Source organism: Manis javanica, chromosome 10 (genome assembly GCF_040802235.1).
Source record: "Manis javanica isolate MJ-LG chromosome 10, MJ_LKY, whole genome shotgun sequence".
NCBI lineage: Eukaryota > Metazoa > Chordata > Mammalia > Pholidota > Manidae > Manis > Manis javanica.
The window spans coordinates 15,138,216-15,158,832 of NC_133165.1; the positions used below are offsets into that span (position 1 = coordinate 15,138,216).

At 34.9% G+C, this 20,617-nt stretch overlaps 1 protein-coding gene across 29 annotated transcripts in view; it reads left to right on the top strand.

Annotated features, from left to right (window-relative positions):
• Nucleotides 1-20,617, top strand: part of PPFIA2 (PTPRF interacting protein alpha 2) — a 493,962-nt gene that overhangs the window by 468,026 nt on the left and 5,319 nt on the right. For 18 of the 29 annotated variants that reach the window (XM_073214786.1, XM_073214785.1, XM_073214787.1 and 15 more), the window contains 6 exons: nt 5,743-5,805; nt 7,049-7,078; nt 8,608-8,801; nt 12,314-12,411; nt 18,685-18,860; nt 19,737-19,805. In XM_073214786.1, coding sequence (XP_073070887.1) covers nt 5,743-5,805; nt 7,049-7,078; nt 8,608-8,801; nt 12,314-12,411; nt 18,685-18,860; nt 19,737-19,805 — 630 coding nt within the window. The remainder of the gene's footprint in view (nt 1-5,742; nt 5,806-7,048; nt 7,079-8,607; nt 8,802-12,313; nt 12,412-18,684; nt 18,861-19,736; nt 19,806-20,617) is intronic. The other 11 variants (XM_073214788.1, XM_037010646.2, XM_073214798.1 and 8 more) reach the window with 1 other exon arrangement.

Here is a 20,617-nt window from a genome sequence, read left to right on the forward strand (position 1 = left end):
CAACATTCACCTCTCAGTGTCTATAAGTCTATTGCTGTTTTGTTCATTTTGTTTTGTTTTGTTTTTAGATTACACATGTAAGTGAAATCATATGGTATTTGTCTATCTCTACCTACCTTACTTCGCTTAGCATAATATCATCTCTGTCCATCCATGTATTGCAAATGGCAGGATTTCTTTCTTTGTATGGCTGAATAATATTCCATTGTGTATATGTACTATATATTCTTTATTCATCTATTGATAGATATTTTGGTTGCTTCCATATCTTGGCTATTGTAAATAATGTGGCAGTAAATAAAGGGGTGCATATATCTTTTTGAATCAGGAATTTTGTTTTCTTCAGGTGAATTCCTAGAAGTGGAATTAATGGGTTGTATGATACTTCTATTTTTAGTTTTTTGAGGAACCTCCATACTGTTTTCCATAATAAATGAATGCATCAATTTATGTTCCTACCAATCGTGTAGGAGGGTTCCCTTCTCTCAACATCCTTACCAACATTTGTTATTTCTTGTCTTTTGGATAGTGGCCATTCTAACTGTTATAAGGTGATACTGATTTTCGTTTCCCTAATGATTAGCAGTGTGGAGCATCTTTTCATGTGCTGTTGGCCATTTGTATTTCTTCTTTGGAAAAATGTCTGTTCAGTTCCTCTGCCCATTTTTTAATTGGGCTATTTGTTTTTTGGGTGTTGAGGCATGAGTTCTTATATATTTTGGATGTTACCAAATATATTGTTTAAATATTTACAGAGATATTCTCCCACACTGTAAGATGCCTTTTTGTTCTGTTGATGGTGTCTTCTGCTGTACAGTAGCTTTTTAGTTTGATGTAGTCCCACTTGTTCATTTTTTATTTTGTTTCACTTGCCCAAGGAGATGTGTCCAGAAAAAAACTGTTCATGTTCATGTTCAAGAAATTTTTGCTTATGTTTTCTTCTAAGAGTTTTATAGTTTCATGTCTTACATTTAGGTCTTTAATCCATTTTGATTTTTACTTTTGTGTATGGAGTTAAGCAGTAGCCCAGTTTTATCCTCTTGCATGTAGCTGTCCAGTTCTCCCAACCCCATTTATTGAAGAGACTGTCTTTTCCTCATTGTATATTCATGACTCCTATGTCACATATTAATTGACCATATGTGCATGGGTTTCTCTCTGGGTTCTCTATTCTATCCCACTGATCTATGGTTCTGTTATTGAGGTACTTGGCAGATGTAGTTGAGACACCTAGGGCTTTTCTTTAAGTGCAGTTCCAATACCTGAAGTTCTATAGTATCTTTATTTCATAACTTCATCTATAAAACATCTTTAATTTTTCTAGTTTGAGTTTCTTTTTAAAGCAGTAACTTCAAAATATTCAAAAAGGTATTGAGTGAAGACTCCTTCTGGACATTTACATATTTTCTCCCAGACTTCGACAAAGTTGTGTCTCCGTACCTGGTCTTTCCAAATAGATGAACTTAGTGTTCGTACATGAGCCAAATTTCTTTTTTGATTCATGTCATATTCATTTAAATTGCCTAATTAAAAAGTAACGCAGTAAAAATAAATAAGTTTGGGAACATATAATTCAGCAAATTTGAGCAGAAAAGTAAGGTGTAAGATAGGCATCAGTCAGCAGAATGTACAGGGAGGGAAAATAGAGAGCGTTTATTAAGCTAAGGATTTGCTTGGGCAGGAATAGCTCAACAAAATTTCTAATGAAATCACAGTAACAGCCAACATCAGTGGGTGCCTAAGTGGCAGGCCCTATTCTACATGCTTTATATGTAATTCACTGAAGCCTCACAACAACACGATGAGGCAGGTATCTGTCTCATATAGATCTGTCTTATGTCTGTTTTATGGATGGGAGAAAGTGACGTGTAGGGAGATTAAGTGACTTGTCTGACGTCACACTCCCATGTGGTTGTGCCCCAGATTCTGTACATTTCACAAGCACGCCCTCCTGCCTCCCACCCTCAGCCCATGCCCTCTCTCACAGCACCTGTCCAGCCTGCTTTGGCTCCCTTGTCCTTGTTACTAACCTCCTAAGCCTCAACCTTTAGTGAAATAAGGTGAGGAATGACTGTTTAAATACTCGTCTTATTACAGTAAGAAGTGTTTCTCTTCTTACACCAAGAAACATAAATTCAGATAGGGGAGAAATGTGGATCTAGGACATTTTGAATGAGAAAACTAAATTTCAAGCTAATTTACTTTGCAAGTCAACTGTAAAGTAGTTCTTTAGAATGGCATAGGTAACGGAAGTTACTCCCATCTAGGAAATGTTTAGTATTATTCTGAGGTCTGACTGCTTTAGTTATTTTGCATTTTTGACAGCAAGAGAATTATTTTCCCCTAATTAATTTTCATGAGTTCTTCCTTAAATTCATTTTAATGTTTATTTTTATGTTATAACTCTTTACATGATTTAATTAAGTGCTTTACTCCTTAACATCCTTTAGGAAACTTTTTTTCTAGTTCTCACTTGATAATACTGTATAAATATTGTATTCTATCTGGACTAAGGTAAGGCTAGAAAGACACCTCAAACACAACAATTTAAGGAGGCATTCACTGTCAGGTGCCAACCTTGTACTTGCATGACCCCAGAAGTGAGTGCTTCCTTAAATATAACTCTCTTGGCACCTTACCCACCTCATCCTATTCCCTGCCTTGTATCAGGACATATTCTATCCTGATTTAAGCTGTTCAGTATTTTTTCTAATATGAAGTATGTAGTTCTAGCCCACTTACCAAGTGTAGAATCTTAAATTTATAGAGGTTTAGGGGGTGTCTGAGGGAAGTCACTGAGCAGTAGCACTGCTGGAACTCAAGCCTCTTAACTATAAGGGGGTAAATTTCCAAATAGTTGAAATTTTAGAAATCACCTGTTAGATGGCATTAGCCACACACACACATGCACACACACAAAATGGCTACCAGTTTGCACTCTCCAGCTCAGATCTTGAGGGCTGCAGCATGGACTGCCGAGGGCAATGAGTAAATGATTTTCAGAGGCTCTCAGAGAACCACAACCAAATTATTTGTGAAGCTTGTCCTTTATGCTTTTCCAAACTCCTTTTTGTATTCTCTTTGTCCTTGTACCCCAAACACCAGCATCCTATGTCTTCCCACTCTAGCTCTTCTCTAAGTTACACTTTTCCCTGAAACCCTCATGCTCTAAAGCACCCCTTCTTGGCTTCCCAGATGAAAGTCCCATCCCTCAAACTGATGGGATAAAGAGAAATCTGAATAAATGACTTACTACACATGGCCTTCCTTATGAAGTAAATTTGCTAAAAGGTTGACTAATGTCTGATTGACTGCGTTGGGTAGAATCTATTTTGTGGTTTACTTTACAAGATACTAAAGCAGGCAGTGGTCCTCAGAAGGAAAGCTGCAGATCAAAGGTGCACAACTAGAATGCAACCATACACTAGAAAATGTCCCTGGTATATATTCCTTTCGCATGTAAAAATACAGATAAACCCATAGCTTCCAGCATCTTGGCCATTTCATAATAAAATAAACTTACAAAAATAGATTTATGATAATGTGTGAAAGAGATTATACAAGAGTGTACTCCAGTAGGAGATAATGCTGGTCAAGTTTCTTAGAGAAGGAGGGAGATCGTCATCATCTGGATTCATGTCAAGGTAGAAGCTACAGAAATCATTGTAACTGATGAGCTTAACCATCAGTCAAGCCCACTTTGAAAAGCCATTCGGGCAGAACACTGTGGTCATTGGGTGTAAAGGGAATGTGACAGATGAGCATAAAGTTCTTTTCAGCATAGTACACTCTTCACAAAGTCAATAAAAGCAACTTCTTCCAAATGATTCAATGATTTAATATTCATAGGCAACTTTCGATTTATAGAATGAGTGCCATTCCCAGAAGCTGGGAGTAGAGAAGGGCTGTTAATGACATGAATACCTCCGGTTATCTAAATATATTCTACAGTATGCACAATTTTATCTTGCATGAAGAAATTCAGCTACACTCTAAATTCCTAAACGGTAGGAGAATGGCAATTCTATGCATATATATGATACCTATCATTTGGGATTTTTTTTTTTGTATTTTTACCATTATCATCTTAACGCATCAGTGATTTATTTGCTTACTTTACAACCAGCTCTGTAGGCGAATCCAAGGGAAAGGGACAGTAGTAAGTTTTTTTTTTTTTGAGAGGGCATCTCTCATATTTATTGATCAAATGGTTGTTAACAACAATAAAATTCTGTATAGGGGGGTCAATGCTCAATGCACAATCATTAATCCATCTCAAGCCTAGTTCTCATCAGTCTCCAATCTTCTGAAGCATAAGGAACAAGTTCTTACATGGTGAACGAATTCTTACATACTGTATAAGTTCTTACATGGTGAACAGTACAAGGGCATTCATCACAGAAACTTTCGGTTTTGATCACGCCTTATGAACTATAAACAATCAGGTCAAATATGAATATTCATTTGATTTTTATACTTGATTTATATGTGGATCCTCATTTGGGATTTTTATGCCCTTATGATTCATTTATAATTATGAATATTTATTACTCAACTCCTTTTTTGATACTCAACTATATATGTAATTCTCTTGTATATGAGATTTGTCTCATATAGAATTATATTCATCACTGTAGTTTATAAAATTACATTATTTATGATCGAATGAAAGGCAACACGGTGCTATGTGCTGATAAAAAAGGCTAGGGAGAGTTATGGTGGTGATTGATGCTGGGGTCTCAGCTTTGGTACTTCCAATTCTTTATAAGTAGACCCCTTCAGAAAAGGTAACAAGCGCTACATAGGATATAAATTCCATCATAACATAGGACAGATGTACTTGGACAACCTTGCAACATTCATAAAGATTTCCCAGTGAAATGGTGACATTTGATGGGATGTTGGTTCCCAGCAGCCATTGCCGTAAATGATACATCTGATCTGTAGATTACTGAGTGGACCTCGGTTAGATATTTTTTGTACATTTTACAGAGTATAGAACAAATATCATGGGTTGTTTTATTTGAAAATAAGTGTGATTTCGTAGTAGAACAGTGCTTGCTAAAAGGAAAATTTCTTTTTACATCATGTTCTTCTTTAGAATGGCATTGAATACTACTGAAAAGAAAGAAAGCTCAGGTTTTGTAATTTCTGACAGCATTTAGTGAGGCTGGAGAAATAACCTTCTATTATATTATATCAAGAATATCATTTCACTTCTTTTTCCCCCCCTCTAAGAATATAAAAGACAATGTATTTACTGAATTGGAAAAAGGAAGAAGTCATTTGGGAAAAGCTGATACTGGTTTCCATTCAGGTTATGATAGTTCTCCCAGCTTTGTACTGGCAACCAATTTTCTCTTTCCAAGGATATTGAGGAATCAAAATTTTGTGAATAAGATACGGGTAATAACACAAGGAAACACATATGCCTTTGCTTTCTGAGAAAAAATAGATCCAATAGCCCAAGATCTTTGAAATGCAAATTTTGATTAAGGCTTTTCCTGATTAATAATCATAGAGGTATCATTTTAAATCTATCCCATGTGAGCTTCACAGCATGCCTGTTTCTATTCAATCTTTTTAAGTAGAAGAACCAGCAATGCTGTCTGCGCCGTGCATGCTGTAGAGGCCAGAGCGTAGACGTGCTGCTGTGGGGCTAACTTACAGGGCTCTGCCTTTCTTCTTTACTGCTGCCTTCCTCCCACGGACCCCACCGCTTCCCCCTGGGCCTCTCACTAGCCTTCAGGCAACGTTTGGGTGACCCATGAAGAAATGGAAAATCTTGCAGCTCCAGCAAAAACGGTTAGTCTTCACAGTTTTGTTGAACACAAAGAGAAGTTACTGTGCTGCCATTTAGATGAAAAAGCGATTTTGTTTATGATAGACCAGAGTAATGGGGTATGTGTTCCTAATGATATGCAATGAAAACTGGCATTTTTTGTTACAGTTTTATTTTACTGCCCTTGGACACTTTTCAAATCAAGCAGGCCAGATTTTCATGATGTGGTTAATATCATAAGAATTTGTGATATGCAAACAATAATTTGTTTCAAGAATTTAATGATGTTTATTTATCCATTTTGCAACATTGGGAATTTTTGGTAACAAATAGCAATTCGTGTTGGGCATGTTCACAGGTCATATGTGATGTCAAACTTAAACTTGTAGTAGAAAAGTTCAGATTGAACAGTCATTTTAAATACAACAATTTAGTTTCTCACATTAAACCATGTCAGATACAGAGCTTGACTCCCCACCCGCTACCAAAAGAAATGTTCAGTTCATTTGGTATTCAAAACACTGGTTAAAGAAATTTTGGTGATCCATAGTTGTCTGCTTTAAAAAATTTAATATATATAGTCATTTCTCATTTAAAGTAATAAAGTTGGGTGAGATGCATTTTATTCTTAGCTACTTCCCTTTTAAATTTAATGTTTTCAGTTTTACCCCTATTTGAAAAGTTGTCTAGTTTATGATGGATAAAAATGGCAATATTGTAAACTAATTACATTTCTAGTTTAGTTTGTTTTATTTTTTGTCTTGTATAGTTTTGTTGGTTGAAAGGTTTTGAAATCGATTATCACAAAGCTTTCTTATAGGTATGCCATTCATCAATTGCTAATTATGACTAATTATTAATTCTATTTCATTAATTACTTTTAGAAGATTTCTCAAAGACATTTGCATATTGTATATTTGTATATAGAGAATCAGAAATTTGTATAATAACTCATTATATGTAGAAAATCACACACTTTGATAAAAAGAACAAAGGTTTGGAATGACCAGATCAAATATATCATGAAAATCTCACCTGTCATATGTGTGTATATTTAATTGGAATAAATTAGAAACTATCTCATTGCTTTTGTTGGCTGCTAAATTGATTACTATGGAGCTGACTAAGGATCTGTGGATTTATCTGCTTATGTCATAATTAACATTTTCAATAACAGTGTTGCTTCTGCTATAAAAATTTACTGTAATCATTAGAGATTAATTTATATTTCTCTGCTTTATTAATTATTCATTGCTGCTAACACAGAAAGAATCTGAGGAAGGAAGCTGGGCCCAGGTAGGAAATTCATATCCTTCCAACAAGTCCTATATTTAGTAGGCTGTGAGGGATAAAGTAAGAAACTATTGAATGTCATTATAAATCTGCACTTTGCTTAAGATAAATATATTTAAATTTAGTATGTTTAATAACTATATATGCCTTTTAAAATCATCGTAGTTTGCAGATCATTTCATACCTGGCCTTTTATGAAAGGGAAATTTCCTTTTTTTTAAAGAATAAACTGTAACTTAAATTTCTCTTAAATCACTCTTGAATATATTTAATTGGGACTCATTCAAGGTGAATAGAAGGGAGGGATAAATAAAAAAACTCATGAATCACATACACTTTGAAGTAAGTGGAAAGTGTGTGAGGACGAAGCAGGAGAGACATGAGATTCAGCACAGCAACTATAATTCCGAAGTCACTCGCCTTCATGAGATGGCAACATGAGACCAGAACCTGTACTGTGAACAGACACGTATGTTTGCAAAGAAGCTGTGCATTTTCTGTGTGCTCATACGTGTATAACTGAAAGAATTAATGTGTTATAGTTAAAGTAATTTAAAGTTGTGACTAGAAGTAAAATTTTGGTAGCTATTGCTAGGACCTATATAAGCATTCAGAAAATTAGTGCATTAGGTTTAGGTTTTAGTAAGAATTTCATCATTTTTAAGAACACAAAAGAAGGGCAACACTTAGATTTCCATCAGAAATACATGTTCTAATTACAATCATGAATTTGCCATTTGATAAGGAACTAAATAGAAAGCACTGTAAAATTAATGGAAAGAAATAGTCCTTTTTAAAAATAGGTATAGAAGTGATCATTGATTTTGGTTTTCATATTGGCTGTTTCAGAGTGTGGGTAAGATCAGTTTATATGTCTACATTAAAGAATTAGATTCTCTTACTTTTTTATCATGCCCTGCTTCTTTAACTATGGTGTCTATACTGATTGATTTCTAAAAAAAAAGACTGATTCTTTCCAATGACCTCTATGGATTACTGGCTGCATGCTTCACTGGGTAACAACCATGTCCGCATAAAGCGTCAGCATTCTGTCTCCACAGCCTGTTTGCTCCTCTCTGTGTGTTTACTGAGGTTTCTATTTTCATATCAAGATTTGCCACTATACCATAATAACAATGTAACAGTAGCATTGAGGACAAGGAAATGATGGAATATTAGCTAACAGATACAAATAAATAAACCTATCCATGCAAATAGAGAATCTTTAAGCTCAACATTTGTATTATACCATTAATTCTAATCTTTAATTAAAAATGCATATCTATATAAAATCTATTTTCTTTCGAGAGTACAAAGTGAATATAATTGTTTTCTATAGGCAAGTACCATGATATATATAATCATTGTTCCATTTTGTACCAAAGTAAATCAAACACTTAGAGGCTATCCATTGCTTTTGCTTTCCCCCTTTTATCATGTAATTAAATATCAGCTATAATAATAGACAATATCTTCCTATTACCATCTCATTTTATTGGCTAAGAAACTTGACTGCTATAAAACAATTCTAGTGTCCTGTTTTTCTACAGACCCTGGCATATGGAGATATGAACCACGAGTGGATTGGAAATGAATGGCTTCCCAGCCTGGGGTTACCTCAGTACAGAAGTTATTTTATGGAATGCCTCGTAGATGCAAGAATGTTAGATCACCTAACAAAAAAGGATCTCCGTGTCCACTTGAAAATGGTGGATAGTTTCCATCGGTAGGTGTTTTTTTCCAAACAATAATTTAAGTGAAACAACAAATAATGTATACGTTACTTTTAAAATATAAAAAGAGACATCTAGGAATAAAGAATATTTGCCATTCGAAACATCTGTATATATCTACTTGGCAAAATATTTTCATGCAGCCGATTGCAGGGACTATCTAATATAGAACTGTGTGCACATTATGTATCCGGAGTTTATGGAACTATACATTTATATGATCCTCATTCAACACAGATCTTTTTTTCCATATCTTTGGGAAAATTTTCCATGTTTACGATTTGTATCTAGGTATGTTTTTATATAAGAAAATTATTTATTAAAAAAATAAGTCAGTTTCAACTCTATAAATATATGTAGTTGTATGTTATATATCCTTAGGGATATACTAGAAAAAATTTTGAGAAGGAATTCTCTGAAGAATGTTTTTTAGTACATCTTTTCGTGCTCTTGCTGATTTGTACATTAGTTTTCAGAAACAAAAATAGTGAATGCGTTGTGAGATAGCCTTCAGGGCACAGATGAATAAAATGCGACTTCTTTTTCAAGTTGTTTACCATCCAGGGAGTAGGAAGGGATGTCATAATATAACAATAACATGTTATAAACGTTATGTTGTGGCCTGATATGTTTGTATGTTATGTCAAAATTTCTCAGTTGGATTATTTCATATGAAGTTGATCATGATGATAAATTAGTAATTCTAGACAGTTTGGGCTTAGGAAACTCAATCAATTCCTGTCCAACTTTTCATTAGTATCTGAAATGAAAATAGTATAAAAATATATGTTGATGATATAAAGTTAGGATAAAAAGATATTTGTGGCTCTTCAATCAAAGTCTTGGGGATATTTTGAATCTTAATACAGTTGTTGACATTACCGGGCTAAATTTATAATAGAGATGAATATAATATCATTTTCAAAACCTTGAAAATGCTGGACAGGGAATCCATGATTTAAAAGCAGTTCATGTGAAAATGGTATGTGATTTATAGTCGACACAAAAATCTCACTTTTGGTTAATGGCTTGACAGGGCACATTTACACTGTGTTTATTGGCAGGCACAATAAAGTCTTTCCATATGTGAGATGCCAATAGGAAACTATTAATTCATGGATATTAAATCGTTCTTAATAAAGTGGTTAAAGTCTGGTGGAAAGGTTAAGAAATCCAAGACATTTAGCTTGGATAATGGAAAACTTTAGATAAGTTTTCTTGTGCTTTAACATCACTGTATGATGGAAGAATAACATTTGCTCTGTTGAACATTACTTATCTAGTTCAAATACATGTTGATATCAGGGTGAGTGATTTCTGTTCAGCTGAATAAACAATTCCCATCTTTCTCAATTACCCTACAGTACACACATTGTGAGTAGTGAGTCCCCTGTCACTGAACAGTTTAGGCCTACAAATTTTGTGTCATTGCATTGCATTCTACTAAAATGTTTGATGACCCCCTTGTGTCTATTTCTTATTCTTCACTAGGCCGACTTCTAATTGTTTTATTATTTTAGTAGATATGATTGTTACGATGATCAAGTTTTCCTTTCTTAAAGAAAAAATTATTCAAATGGCAGGGATCCCGTTTGTCTGGGAAGTACACACTTCATCTTTATGCTGGTGCTCAGCTCTGCTCTAAAGCAGGTGATACCTGGCTGCACACATTTACAGCTCAGCTTTCTATCTGACATTGTTGTAATATGTAGCCTCTTTATAGCACAATTTTAGGTTACAAATAAAAATTACACAGAAACTAGCCAAGAGCCATAGCTTTAACCTCCGGCTGCCTCGTGTCGCTGGTGGTTATTCTGTCTGTGTTATCTGGTAGCCCCCTGCATTAGTTTGACGGGGCCGCCGTAGCAAAATGCCACGGACTGGGTGGCTTTTAAACAACAGATACTCATTTTCTCACAGTCCTAGAATCTAGAAACCCAACTGGTTTCTTCTCGGCTTGCAGGTGGCCACCTTCCCGCCGTGCCCTCACGCGTTCCTTCCTCTGTACAAGCACATCCCTAGTTTCTGTGTGTGCCTAGCTGCCCTCTTCTTACAAAGACACCAGTCGCACTGGATTAAGGCTTTCCCTAATGGCCTTATTTTTAATGTAATTACTTCTTTTAAGACCCTATCTCCTAATACAGTTACATTCTGAAGTCCTGGGGGTTAGGGCTTCAACATATGAATTTAGGGGAACAAAATTCAGCCAATAAATACCCACTTAATGCAGATTTGTTCCCATTTTCCTCTGCTTCTGAAATATTTTAATTCAACATTGTCCGTATTAAAATGCCGGGCTTAGAAATGCATCCAACACTAGATGTAACCTGACCAGCATGTATGAGTAAATTTGTGAATATTTCTAAACACCTATGAATTCACTAATAATTAATACCCTTTATTCTTGAAGCCTACAGATATTTTTTCCTATGACACACTTCCGCATCCTTTTATCTAACATCACCAAGTCTTCTCTCCTCTCTTCTCTCTGAACATCTCTGGTTTCTGGATTTTCTTTCAATGCTCATGGCAGTTGTCCTTATTGTGACCCTTAGTTTGGCAGAACTGACCCTGTCACTGATTTCCCTGTCCCCTAGGATTACCTATTTTCCCCATCTCCTATTTTGCTACTAGATTATTCTTCCTCAAACCAAAATCTTTCATTGTCATTTTTCTCCTATGAAAATTTCCCAATTATTCTATTACCTGCATGTACTCCACACTTCTACTGAAATGCAGGCTTTCCTTAATGTCAACCCATTCTCCATATGTAATATGTAATCAAATTCCTCCTTACTTCCTGGCAAGGATTTTCAACTCTGGACAATGTGTCTCACTATCACCATAAATTAAAAATTTCACTGGCAAGCCTATGATCACGGTGCTCTATTTTCTTTAACAACCCTTTGCTTCTTGACCCTTTAAGGATCAGTTTCCCGCTCTTCCACAGTATCCTTTCCACATGACATTGCAACGTCTGCTGACTTGCTCTGGTCACATACTTCTGTGCCATTAGAGTTGTTGTCTATTCATTTTGGTATGTGGTTCTCTATCTTCCTATTAACTTATTCAAGTTTTTATATTTTTCTCATTGGAAGAGTATGCATTTCTTATAAATGCCTTCCTGTCTTCTTAATAGTAACTCTTTAAATTCTTTTCAAATAAGTAAAATGTTCATTTGTCTGCAAATAATGTTGAAATAACCTAATGGATGACAAAGACAAGTGGATGAGCCACAGGATCCATGATTATTTTCAAGCAATGGTTTTACTTCCTTAAAAATATTTTCTACTTTTAGAAAATTTTCTTTAGAATTCTTTAGAAACATTGTTTGCTTAGAATAACTATAACTTTATTTCCCTCCAATACTAATGGATTTAAGTACACATTGTAACTTACTAACCTGTTGTCCTAAGAAGTAGTATATAATGTTGACTATGTTTAATCAAAGAACAATTATCTGCTGAGTAAATTCAATGTGTTTTCTTCTTTAAAAAAAATACAGAACAAGTTTACAGTATGGCATAATGTGCTTAAAAAGATTAAACTATGATAGAAAAGAACTGGAAAGACGAAGAGAAGCAAGCCAACATGAAATAAAAGGTAATATGTCTTTCTTTCACATCAACTGCCTTTTCTCTCCGGTTTTTAGCTTTCATTTTTATGAACCTAAAACTCTGTATTGTATAATAATAGTCATTAAGTAACTAAAGTATTTGGCTGCAGTAGTGTCATTCGTTACTTTTCTTATTAAAACACAAAAAGAATGTCATCATTTTATAAGGTATATATCCCATTTAGGGCATATTCTTGATTTTTTGAATTGAGATTTATTCCTTTAAACCTGTTTGTTATACATTCTGTTTGTCCTAAAGATGCCTCCATGTAGATATTTCTGTCAGACTTTTAATGAACACTTATTATGACTCAGAGAAGCATGATATATAATTTATTTTTAGCCATTCATTTTTGGTTTATATCATTTAAATTTTATTTCTGTGTCCATAAATTTTATTTGTAATATAGAAGTTATATTAGAATATTCCTCTTATAACCAAGACTAGTCCATTAATAATTTTAGCTAAGAATGATTTTAGAAGCATTATTAATGGCTGCAACTATTATATGTACAAAAATGTTTTATTTGAAGAAGAAAAGACATACCCTATTACAGATTTATTAGAAAATTACTATATTTAATAATTAGCCTTCTAAATGTTGAGAAATACCTTAAGGTAAAGAGGACAGCATGGTTTAAAAGAAAAATATGTTTGGTCCTATACTTGTTGGAGACACTGTATTATTATTGTTGAAGAAAAATTTAATTGTTGTGTATAAGATTTAAGTATCTACAGGCCTTTTTTGGTAAAAACCATCAGTCCATTTATGTCCATTTCTACTTTTTAAAAGAAAAAGTTTCAATAAGGAAAATACAATTTCAAGAAAAATTTTAGAACTACTTATCAGTTTTGTTTCCATTTGCTGTTTCCAGGAGTTTAAATGTGGAAGTATTTCATGAAATTCAATAGGTGTTTGTACCTTAAATGTTCAGTTAGCCATGAGTCTCTTTCTTTTCACCTGTACTTCCTCTGGAGCTTATTTTAGATATGAAAATAGTACATATTACATATTACCTCTCTGTCTTTAAGTTGAGCACTGTCTTATTGTTTAGGATAATTTTCATTTGTGATAAATGATGTCAGAAATTCCCTTTATGTTGGGCAGTTCTTAGATAGCACATTAGTTCTAGTAAAATGGGCTTGACTACACCTGACGGTGACTGGTCAGAAATATTTTCCTACATATGGATCATAGGAGGAAAGACAGACACACAATGGATTTCTGGTGACACTTCATCTGATTCATTACTTAGGAGGAAAAAAGTGTTTTCCATTATCAAAACTGAGTTGTTTGATTTCACTTTATTTTTGGGCCCCAGGAAATTGCAGGTTGTTTTCAGAGCATTTGACAAGCATTTCAGAGCATTCAGTTGAATTGAAATGTGGGACCTAATTGGCCAAAGATAGGCCCAAGGAAGCCTGTGCTTGACCTACCAGCGTATGCTTCAGCCCGTGAAGAGGTTTTCCCTGGGGAAGCCACTCTCAAGTTTTCTTTCTGAAGGATTTTTTCCAATTAGATTTTACTGTGCTTGGTCTCACCACATGGCTTCATATTTAGGTAGATGTAAAGGAGAGTAATTACCCATTTTTCCCTACACCGAATATTATATCAGTATTGGGCAGCTGCCAGTCAGAGTGCAGCCCTGAGGAAATGGGTGTGATTCGCTCTGGCGATACACAGACCGCTCCATCAGTGGCCATGAGTGAGATCGTGAATAGCCTGCTTCCTATGACTGAGCTGATGGCATCTGCTTGAATACCTCCTGACTGTGACGTGGGGTCTCTATTACTGTCTGAAGTGTGAATTAACCTTGACCTTAACAGTTTTCCCAAGTGAAGAGACCATGTCAATATCAAGAATGTACTAACATTTAGTTCGTTGCTAGGAAACAGCCAGCACTGATCTCAAGCCATGTGTTGTTTAGGTCAAGAGGATCCCTACAAAGCTTTAAAGTGAGGGAGTAAATTTTGCTTGGAAACAGATTTTTATAGAAAGGGATCTGATCTACAAAATGAAAAAAAAAAAAGCATGTGGCAGTTCTGAAGAAAAATTAAGATTAATGCTGATTTACCTTCACCCTATAAATAAATGGATTATTTTGTATGTATTATTTAATATATTTGAGAACTCAGCTACAAGTAGGGAAATGTAATTTCTGATGGACACATTTACAGAACTGTGACTATATAAATAATATATCTTAGGCTAGCAAAGTATAAAACCAGCTCTAGAAAACAACAAGCATTTCCTATTCACATATCCATTTAGTTCAAAGAAAACTTAATGTTCTTAAATTTTTTAAGAAACTATTGTCCCATTAGTTTTAAAACTGTTGCATTGAGTGAAAACAATCGGAGAACGGTAGCTATCAGCCATACCTACCTGCCCAACTTGTTAAGTGTGTGGTTAACCAATAGTTAGAGCTACGCGGTTGTTTTCAACAGCAGCTGATTAATACAGTCAAAATAGAAAAGACCAATTTACACCCTATTTTCTAAGGTCTAACACCTCAATGAAACAAGCTAATGAAAACTCAGAGGAAAATGTACACTTTCAGACTGACTCAGAGAGACCTAATGAATATATAAAACATAAAAGTTCTCTATATAGTTAGTATCATGAACAAATTTGTTGTTTTGTGGGAGGCATGGGGAAACAAAGAGCCAAAACTCTGAGGGAGACAACACACGTGTTTTCCTGTATGTAACTTGGGGGAAAATCCCGGGGCAAAATACCTTTGAAACCAAAATCAGTCAAAGGGGAGAAACCCATTTATTTCTTACAAGCAGTTGTCCACTTCTGGTCTCCCATGACCCAGCTGCAGAAGAGACCTCCACCCAACCTCTCTGGTCCAGCAAGCTCTCACTGGCCTGCCCTTGTAATCACCCATTGATATGGAGATGGACAACTTCTCTCCACCCCTTGGAAACATCTATTGATATGGAGATGCACTAAGGCCCCCACAAGAGATTCTGGAAATACTGCAGTTTTACCCACACTGTAGATATTAATTCTGCTTTGGCTGGAGCAGGAAATAGTAGTAAGACTTTGGGAAGTGAGCAAGTTTGAGACTTCCCTCATGTGTTCCAGACTAACTCACTCCAAAGATGGACTCAGGACCTTTCTTTTGAAATCAGATTGCTCGAGCCACAACAGGCTTCAGTAGAGAGATGTGATACCAATACAGCTTCCAAATTCATACAAATGGTTTACAGTCGCTGCGGGGTGACAGAGGCAAAAAGGAGCATGAGCTGATCTGTGGAACTTCTCCTTCTGACTCTACCAGAGGGCACCAAATTGGGCCAGACTTCCTCGAAGAAGTAAAAATGCTAGAGAAATCAGTGAACAGCTGTTGGAAGGCAGTGGCAGGCCTAAGACACCAAGGGCTTAAAAGGCTAAGAGTCTGGGAAAAAAAGGAAGCCTGACATTTTGTGAAGCTTTCCTCTCAAGGCATTTTTCAATCATCAAGTCTGGGATTCAATAAAAAAAAATATGTCAGACATATTAAGTAATGGAGCAAAATGAGGAAAAAGCAGTATTTGAAAAGATACTGTTGGAGATTAAAAAAATTTTTTTTTTCATTTATGATACTCTGTGAATGCAAAGCAAGATAAAAAAGAAAAGGGGGAAAAACACATCTAGACACATTGTAATAAAGCTACTGAAAACTATGACCAGAAAAAGATAAAACAGAAACAAAATTTAGCTTCAGCCAGAGGAAACTCCACATAACTTTCACAAGAGCAACCTGAGATTTCTGACTCCACAACTAAAATAATGCCAGAGGAAAATGGAATGGCATTCTTCAATTGCTGATTGAAAACAACTTCTCATCTAAAAGCCTATAATTGAAAGTTCATCAGTATTAATGTCAGAATTAATACATTGTCAGACAAACAAACAAAATCTGAGAAATACATCACCAGAACATCCCAGGAGAAAAGAAATATTAGAATGAGTTATTCAGGCAGAAGGAAAATGATCATATGGAAATTTACTTCAAATGCAGACAGTACGAGGAGAACTGAAAGAATATTTTAATAATAAAAACAATAATGTCTATGGGTTTAAATTTTACATAGAATTAAAATACATAGCAGCTATAATGCAAAAACAAGAAGAGAATAATTAAATTGGAGTTTTTGCATTATCTAGGAATGATAAAAGTACTCATCTCTACTACATTATAAAAATTCAAGATGCATATCACAAGCTTTATTCATAACTTACTAAAAGAATAGTATAAAGTGTATAAGTAAAAAGCTAATAAAATGATAGAATTAAATAATTTTTTAAAAGGTAAGAAAGGAAGAAAACAAAGGTAAGACAAATAGAAAGGTGATAAATTTAAACTCAACCATCTGAGTAAAACACAGTAAATGGGAGTAGTCTAATCCAATTAAAATACAGATGAAAAAGTAAAAACAATTATATGCTGTTTACAACCTCAAATATAAGGACATAGAAAAGTGGGAAGGAGATAAACTCACAAATACTGTGAGCCCTGTAACTATTTTATAATTGGAAATTTGTACCTCTTCATCCCCTTGACCTATTTCACACATTCCTTCACCCTCCGACCCTGTGGCCACCATCAGTTTGTTCTCTGTGTTTATAAGTCTGTTTCTTTTGTTTGTTCACTTGTTTTATTTTTTAGATTCCACGTATGAGTGAAATCATATGGTATTTGTCTTCCTCTGACCTTATTTCACTTAGCATAATACCCTCTAGGTACATCCATGCTGTCACAAACAGCAAGATTGCATTATTTTTTGACTAATATTCCATTATATATACGCACCACATCTTCTTTATCTATTCTTCTATTGATCAATATTCACCACATCTTCTTTATTAATTCCTCTACCGATTGAAACTTAAGTTGCTTCCTTTCATATCTTGGCTATTATAAATAATGCTGCAGTAAACATAGGAGTGGATATATATCTTTTCAAATTATTGATTTTATTTTCTTCAGGTAAAATCCTGAAGTGTAATTACTGGGTCATAGGGTACTTCTATTTTTAGTTTTTGAGAAACCTCCAAACTGCTTTCCATAGTGGCTAAATCAATTTATATTCCACCAGAGGGTTTAAGGGTTCCCTTTTCTCTATATCCTTGCTGATACTTATTTTTTGACTTGAGCTAGACATTCTGACTGGTGTGAGGTGGTATCTTATGATTTAGACTTGCATTTCCCCTGATGATTTGTGATGCTGAGCATCTTTTCATGTGTCTGTTGGCCATCTGTATGTCTTCTTTGGAAAAAGAAGATTCCCTCTGCCCATTCTGATTTCAAACTCTGCTATAGAACTACAGTAATAAAAACAGTATGGTGCTGGCACAAAAGCAGACTCATAGACCAATGGAACCGAATAGAGAGCTCTGAAATAAACCCACACCTATATAGTCAATGAATTTACAACAAAGGACACAAGAATATACAATGGGGAAAGCACAGACTCTTCAATAAATGGTGTTGGGAAAACTGGACAGCTACATGCGAAAGAATGAAACTGGATCACTGTCTTACATCAGACACAATAAGAAGCTCAAAATGGATTAAAGACCCAAATATAAGATCTTAAACCATAAAATTCCTAGGAAACAGAAGGAATAAACTCTTATAAAAATAACTTTTTCTGGTTGCATCTCACCAGGGCAAGGGAAACAGAAGCAAAAATAAACAGGTGGGGCTACATCAAACTAAAAGCTTTGTACATCAAAGGAAACCATCAACAAAATTAAAACACAACCTATTGATGGGAAAATATATTTGCAAATGATATATCTGATAAGGGGCTAATATCTAAAATATACAAACTCATACCCCCCAACACGAACAAACAAAAAATCCTACTAGATTCTCATTTTGCTATCTTTACAGAAGTGCTGTATTATTAAGACACAAATAGGAGATGTCCCCATCTGCTGGCAGAAACATTGAATTTCGGACAGACCCCTAAGCTGTGGAAGGAAAACAAGTACTTTGAGACATTGTGTTCCATGTGATGGACATGCTCTCATTTCAGTGATAACAAACACTATTAACATAACTTTTTTTAGGGTTAGAGTAGAAAAGATTAGTTATTAGAACAGTAAATACAGGCCACACAGTGGGGTCAGGTACATCAGGGAGTGGATAAAGAAATCAGCATAAACGCTGACCTGGCCAGACACCTAGGGCTCATTTCAGTCAGTAGTTCTGTTTGTTATGCAAAAGACTGCCCTAAAATGATGCACCTCTTTTCCTAGATGTGTTGGTGTGGAGCAATGATCGAGTTATTCGCTGGATACAAGCAATTGGACTTCGAGAATATGCAAATAATATTCTTGAAAGTGGTGTGCACGGCTCACTTATAGCCCTGGATGAGAACTTTGACTACAGCAGCTTAGCTTTGTTACTACAGATTCCAACACAGAACACCCAGGCAAGCCCCTTTGTGCTGTAGTTACACTGTCTCCTACTTTACATAACAACAAACTAAAACTTTTAGGGAAAAAAAAAACACTTGGCTCTGTATTCATGATTCCTAATGAGTTAGGAATATTTCAACCTTTGAAATATGTCACTGGAGCTTTAATTTCAAGCTACTGGATTTCTAGCCAAAACAAAATTATAAAATTAAGCAGGAAGGGATTTAGAGGTTATGTGGTCCACCTCCCACCTGAAAGACAGATTCCCCAAAACAGTCTCCCTGACAGATGGCCGTCAGCCTCTGCCTCTCTGAGAAGCAGTCATTTCTATTTACATTTCTGAATCATACAGACACTTAGCATTGGGTATGCCATTAATTCCCCGATCTGGATAATTATTTGAATCATCAGAGTTCCTTAAAAATTTAATACCTGCAACCTACATCACAAGCCTAAGAAATCAGGTATCAAGAGACAGGGTCAGGAATCCTAATGATCTAAACTTTCCCCAAAGCATGATCGGTCAGGTTTGAGAACTACCCTTATAGAGTTTGATAAAAATTTAGTCATCTAACGTCACTTTGTTTTTTTTTTTTTATGTATTTCAAAGTTTATACAAAATATTCAATTGGATTAAAGTAACCAAGTGAGGCCAGAGCCTCTTGACCTCAGACATTTATGGGAGGCTCTCTACTGTCCAGGGACTAAAGAAAATTGACCTACCTTGTATTGATAGCTAAAATTTACAATGGATTGTAGACCTGAAGGGCTAAAATCTGAAGATACCATAAATTAAACAGCATAATGCTTTCTCAGGTAAATATAATCTCTCTGATTTTCTAAAATAAAATGTGACTTCAGTGATGGTAACTGTGATTTGATGTCAACAGGCGAGGCAGATCCTTGAAAGGGAATACAATAACCTCCTGGCTCTCGGAACCGAACGGCGACTGGATGAAGTAAGTCCTTATCTGTCATTCACAAGGGATCTTTGTGAGTACAAATTGCTTTCAAGGAAGAGTGGTCAAAAATTAATCAGAAGCTTGTTCTTTGAATAGAATTCAAACTGTCCCCACTATTGTTCTTATATATTAAATTTTTCACTCATTTGACTTTGGATAGAACTTTATGAATTCATAAATATTGTATCAGCAGTTAGAAACACTAAGCAGTTATTTCAAATACAGACTTCTTTCATGAGCTCTGACTGCACAATAATGTTCAGCAACATTTTTTAATTATATGCAATGACAACACTAAATTCAGCTTTTTAATAAGGCATGTGCCTACTTCTTAAATATCAGCATATCTTCACAGGAAATTTTAGGATATTAAAATGAAGAGAAAACTTGCTTTCAATAAATGGGACGTGTTCATCATTTTAGATATCAATATTGAGTTTTCCTTATAAATATATGAATGGGCAGATGATCTTGGTATTATAAAAGCCAGCTGTGCTTTATGGAGGAGGTTATAGACAGATAAGCTCTACAGTCTTGACCTCAGCTAATTTCCTAAAAAAATCATACTCCTGTCCAATAAGGATAATGCTTAATATTTTTAAAAAGCAGTTTAACACTTAGCTGATCTTCATTTTATAAATTGATAATATTTTTAATCCTTATTCTTGTTGAATCAAAAAGATAGTCTGCATAAACCGATACATACATTTAAATACAATTTTTCTCCATGCTTAAAAGTTGCAAAATAAATTTTAATAAAAATTACTAAAGCTCTGTCATATTACTACATTCTAAAATGCGTCCAGGTG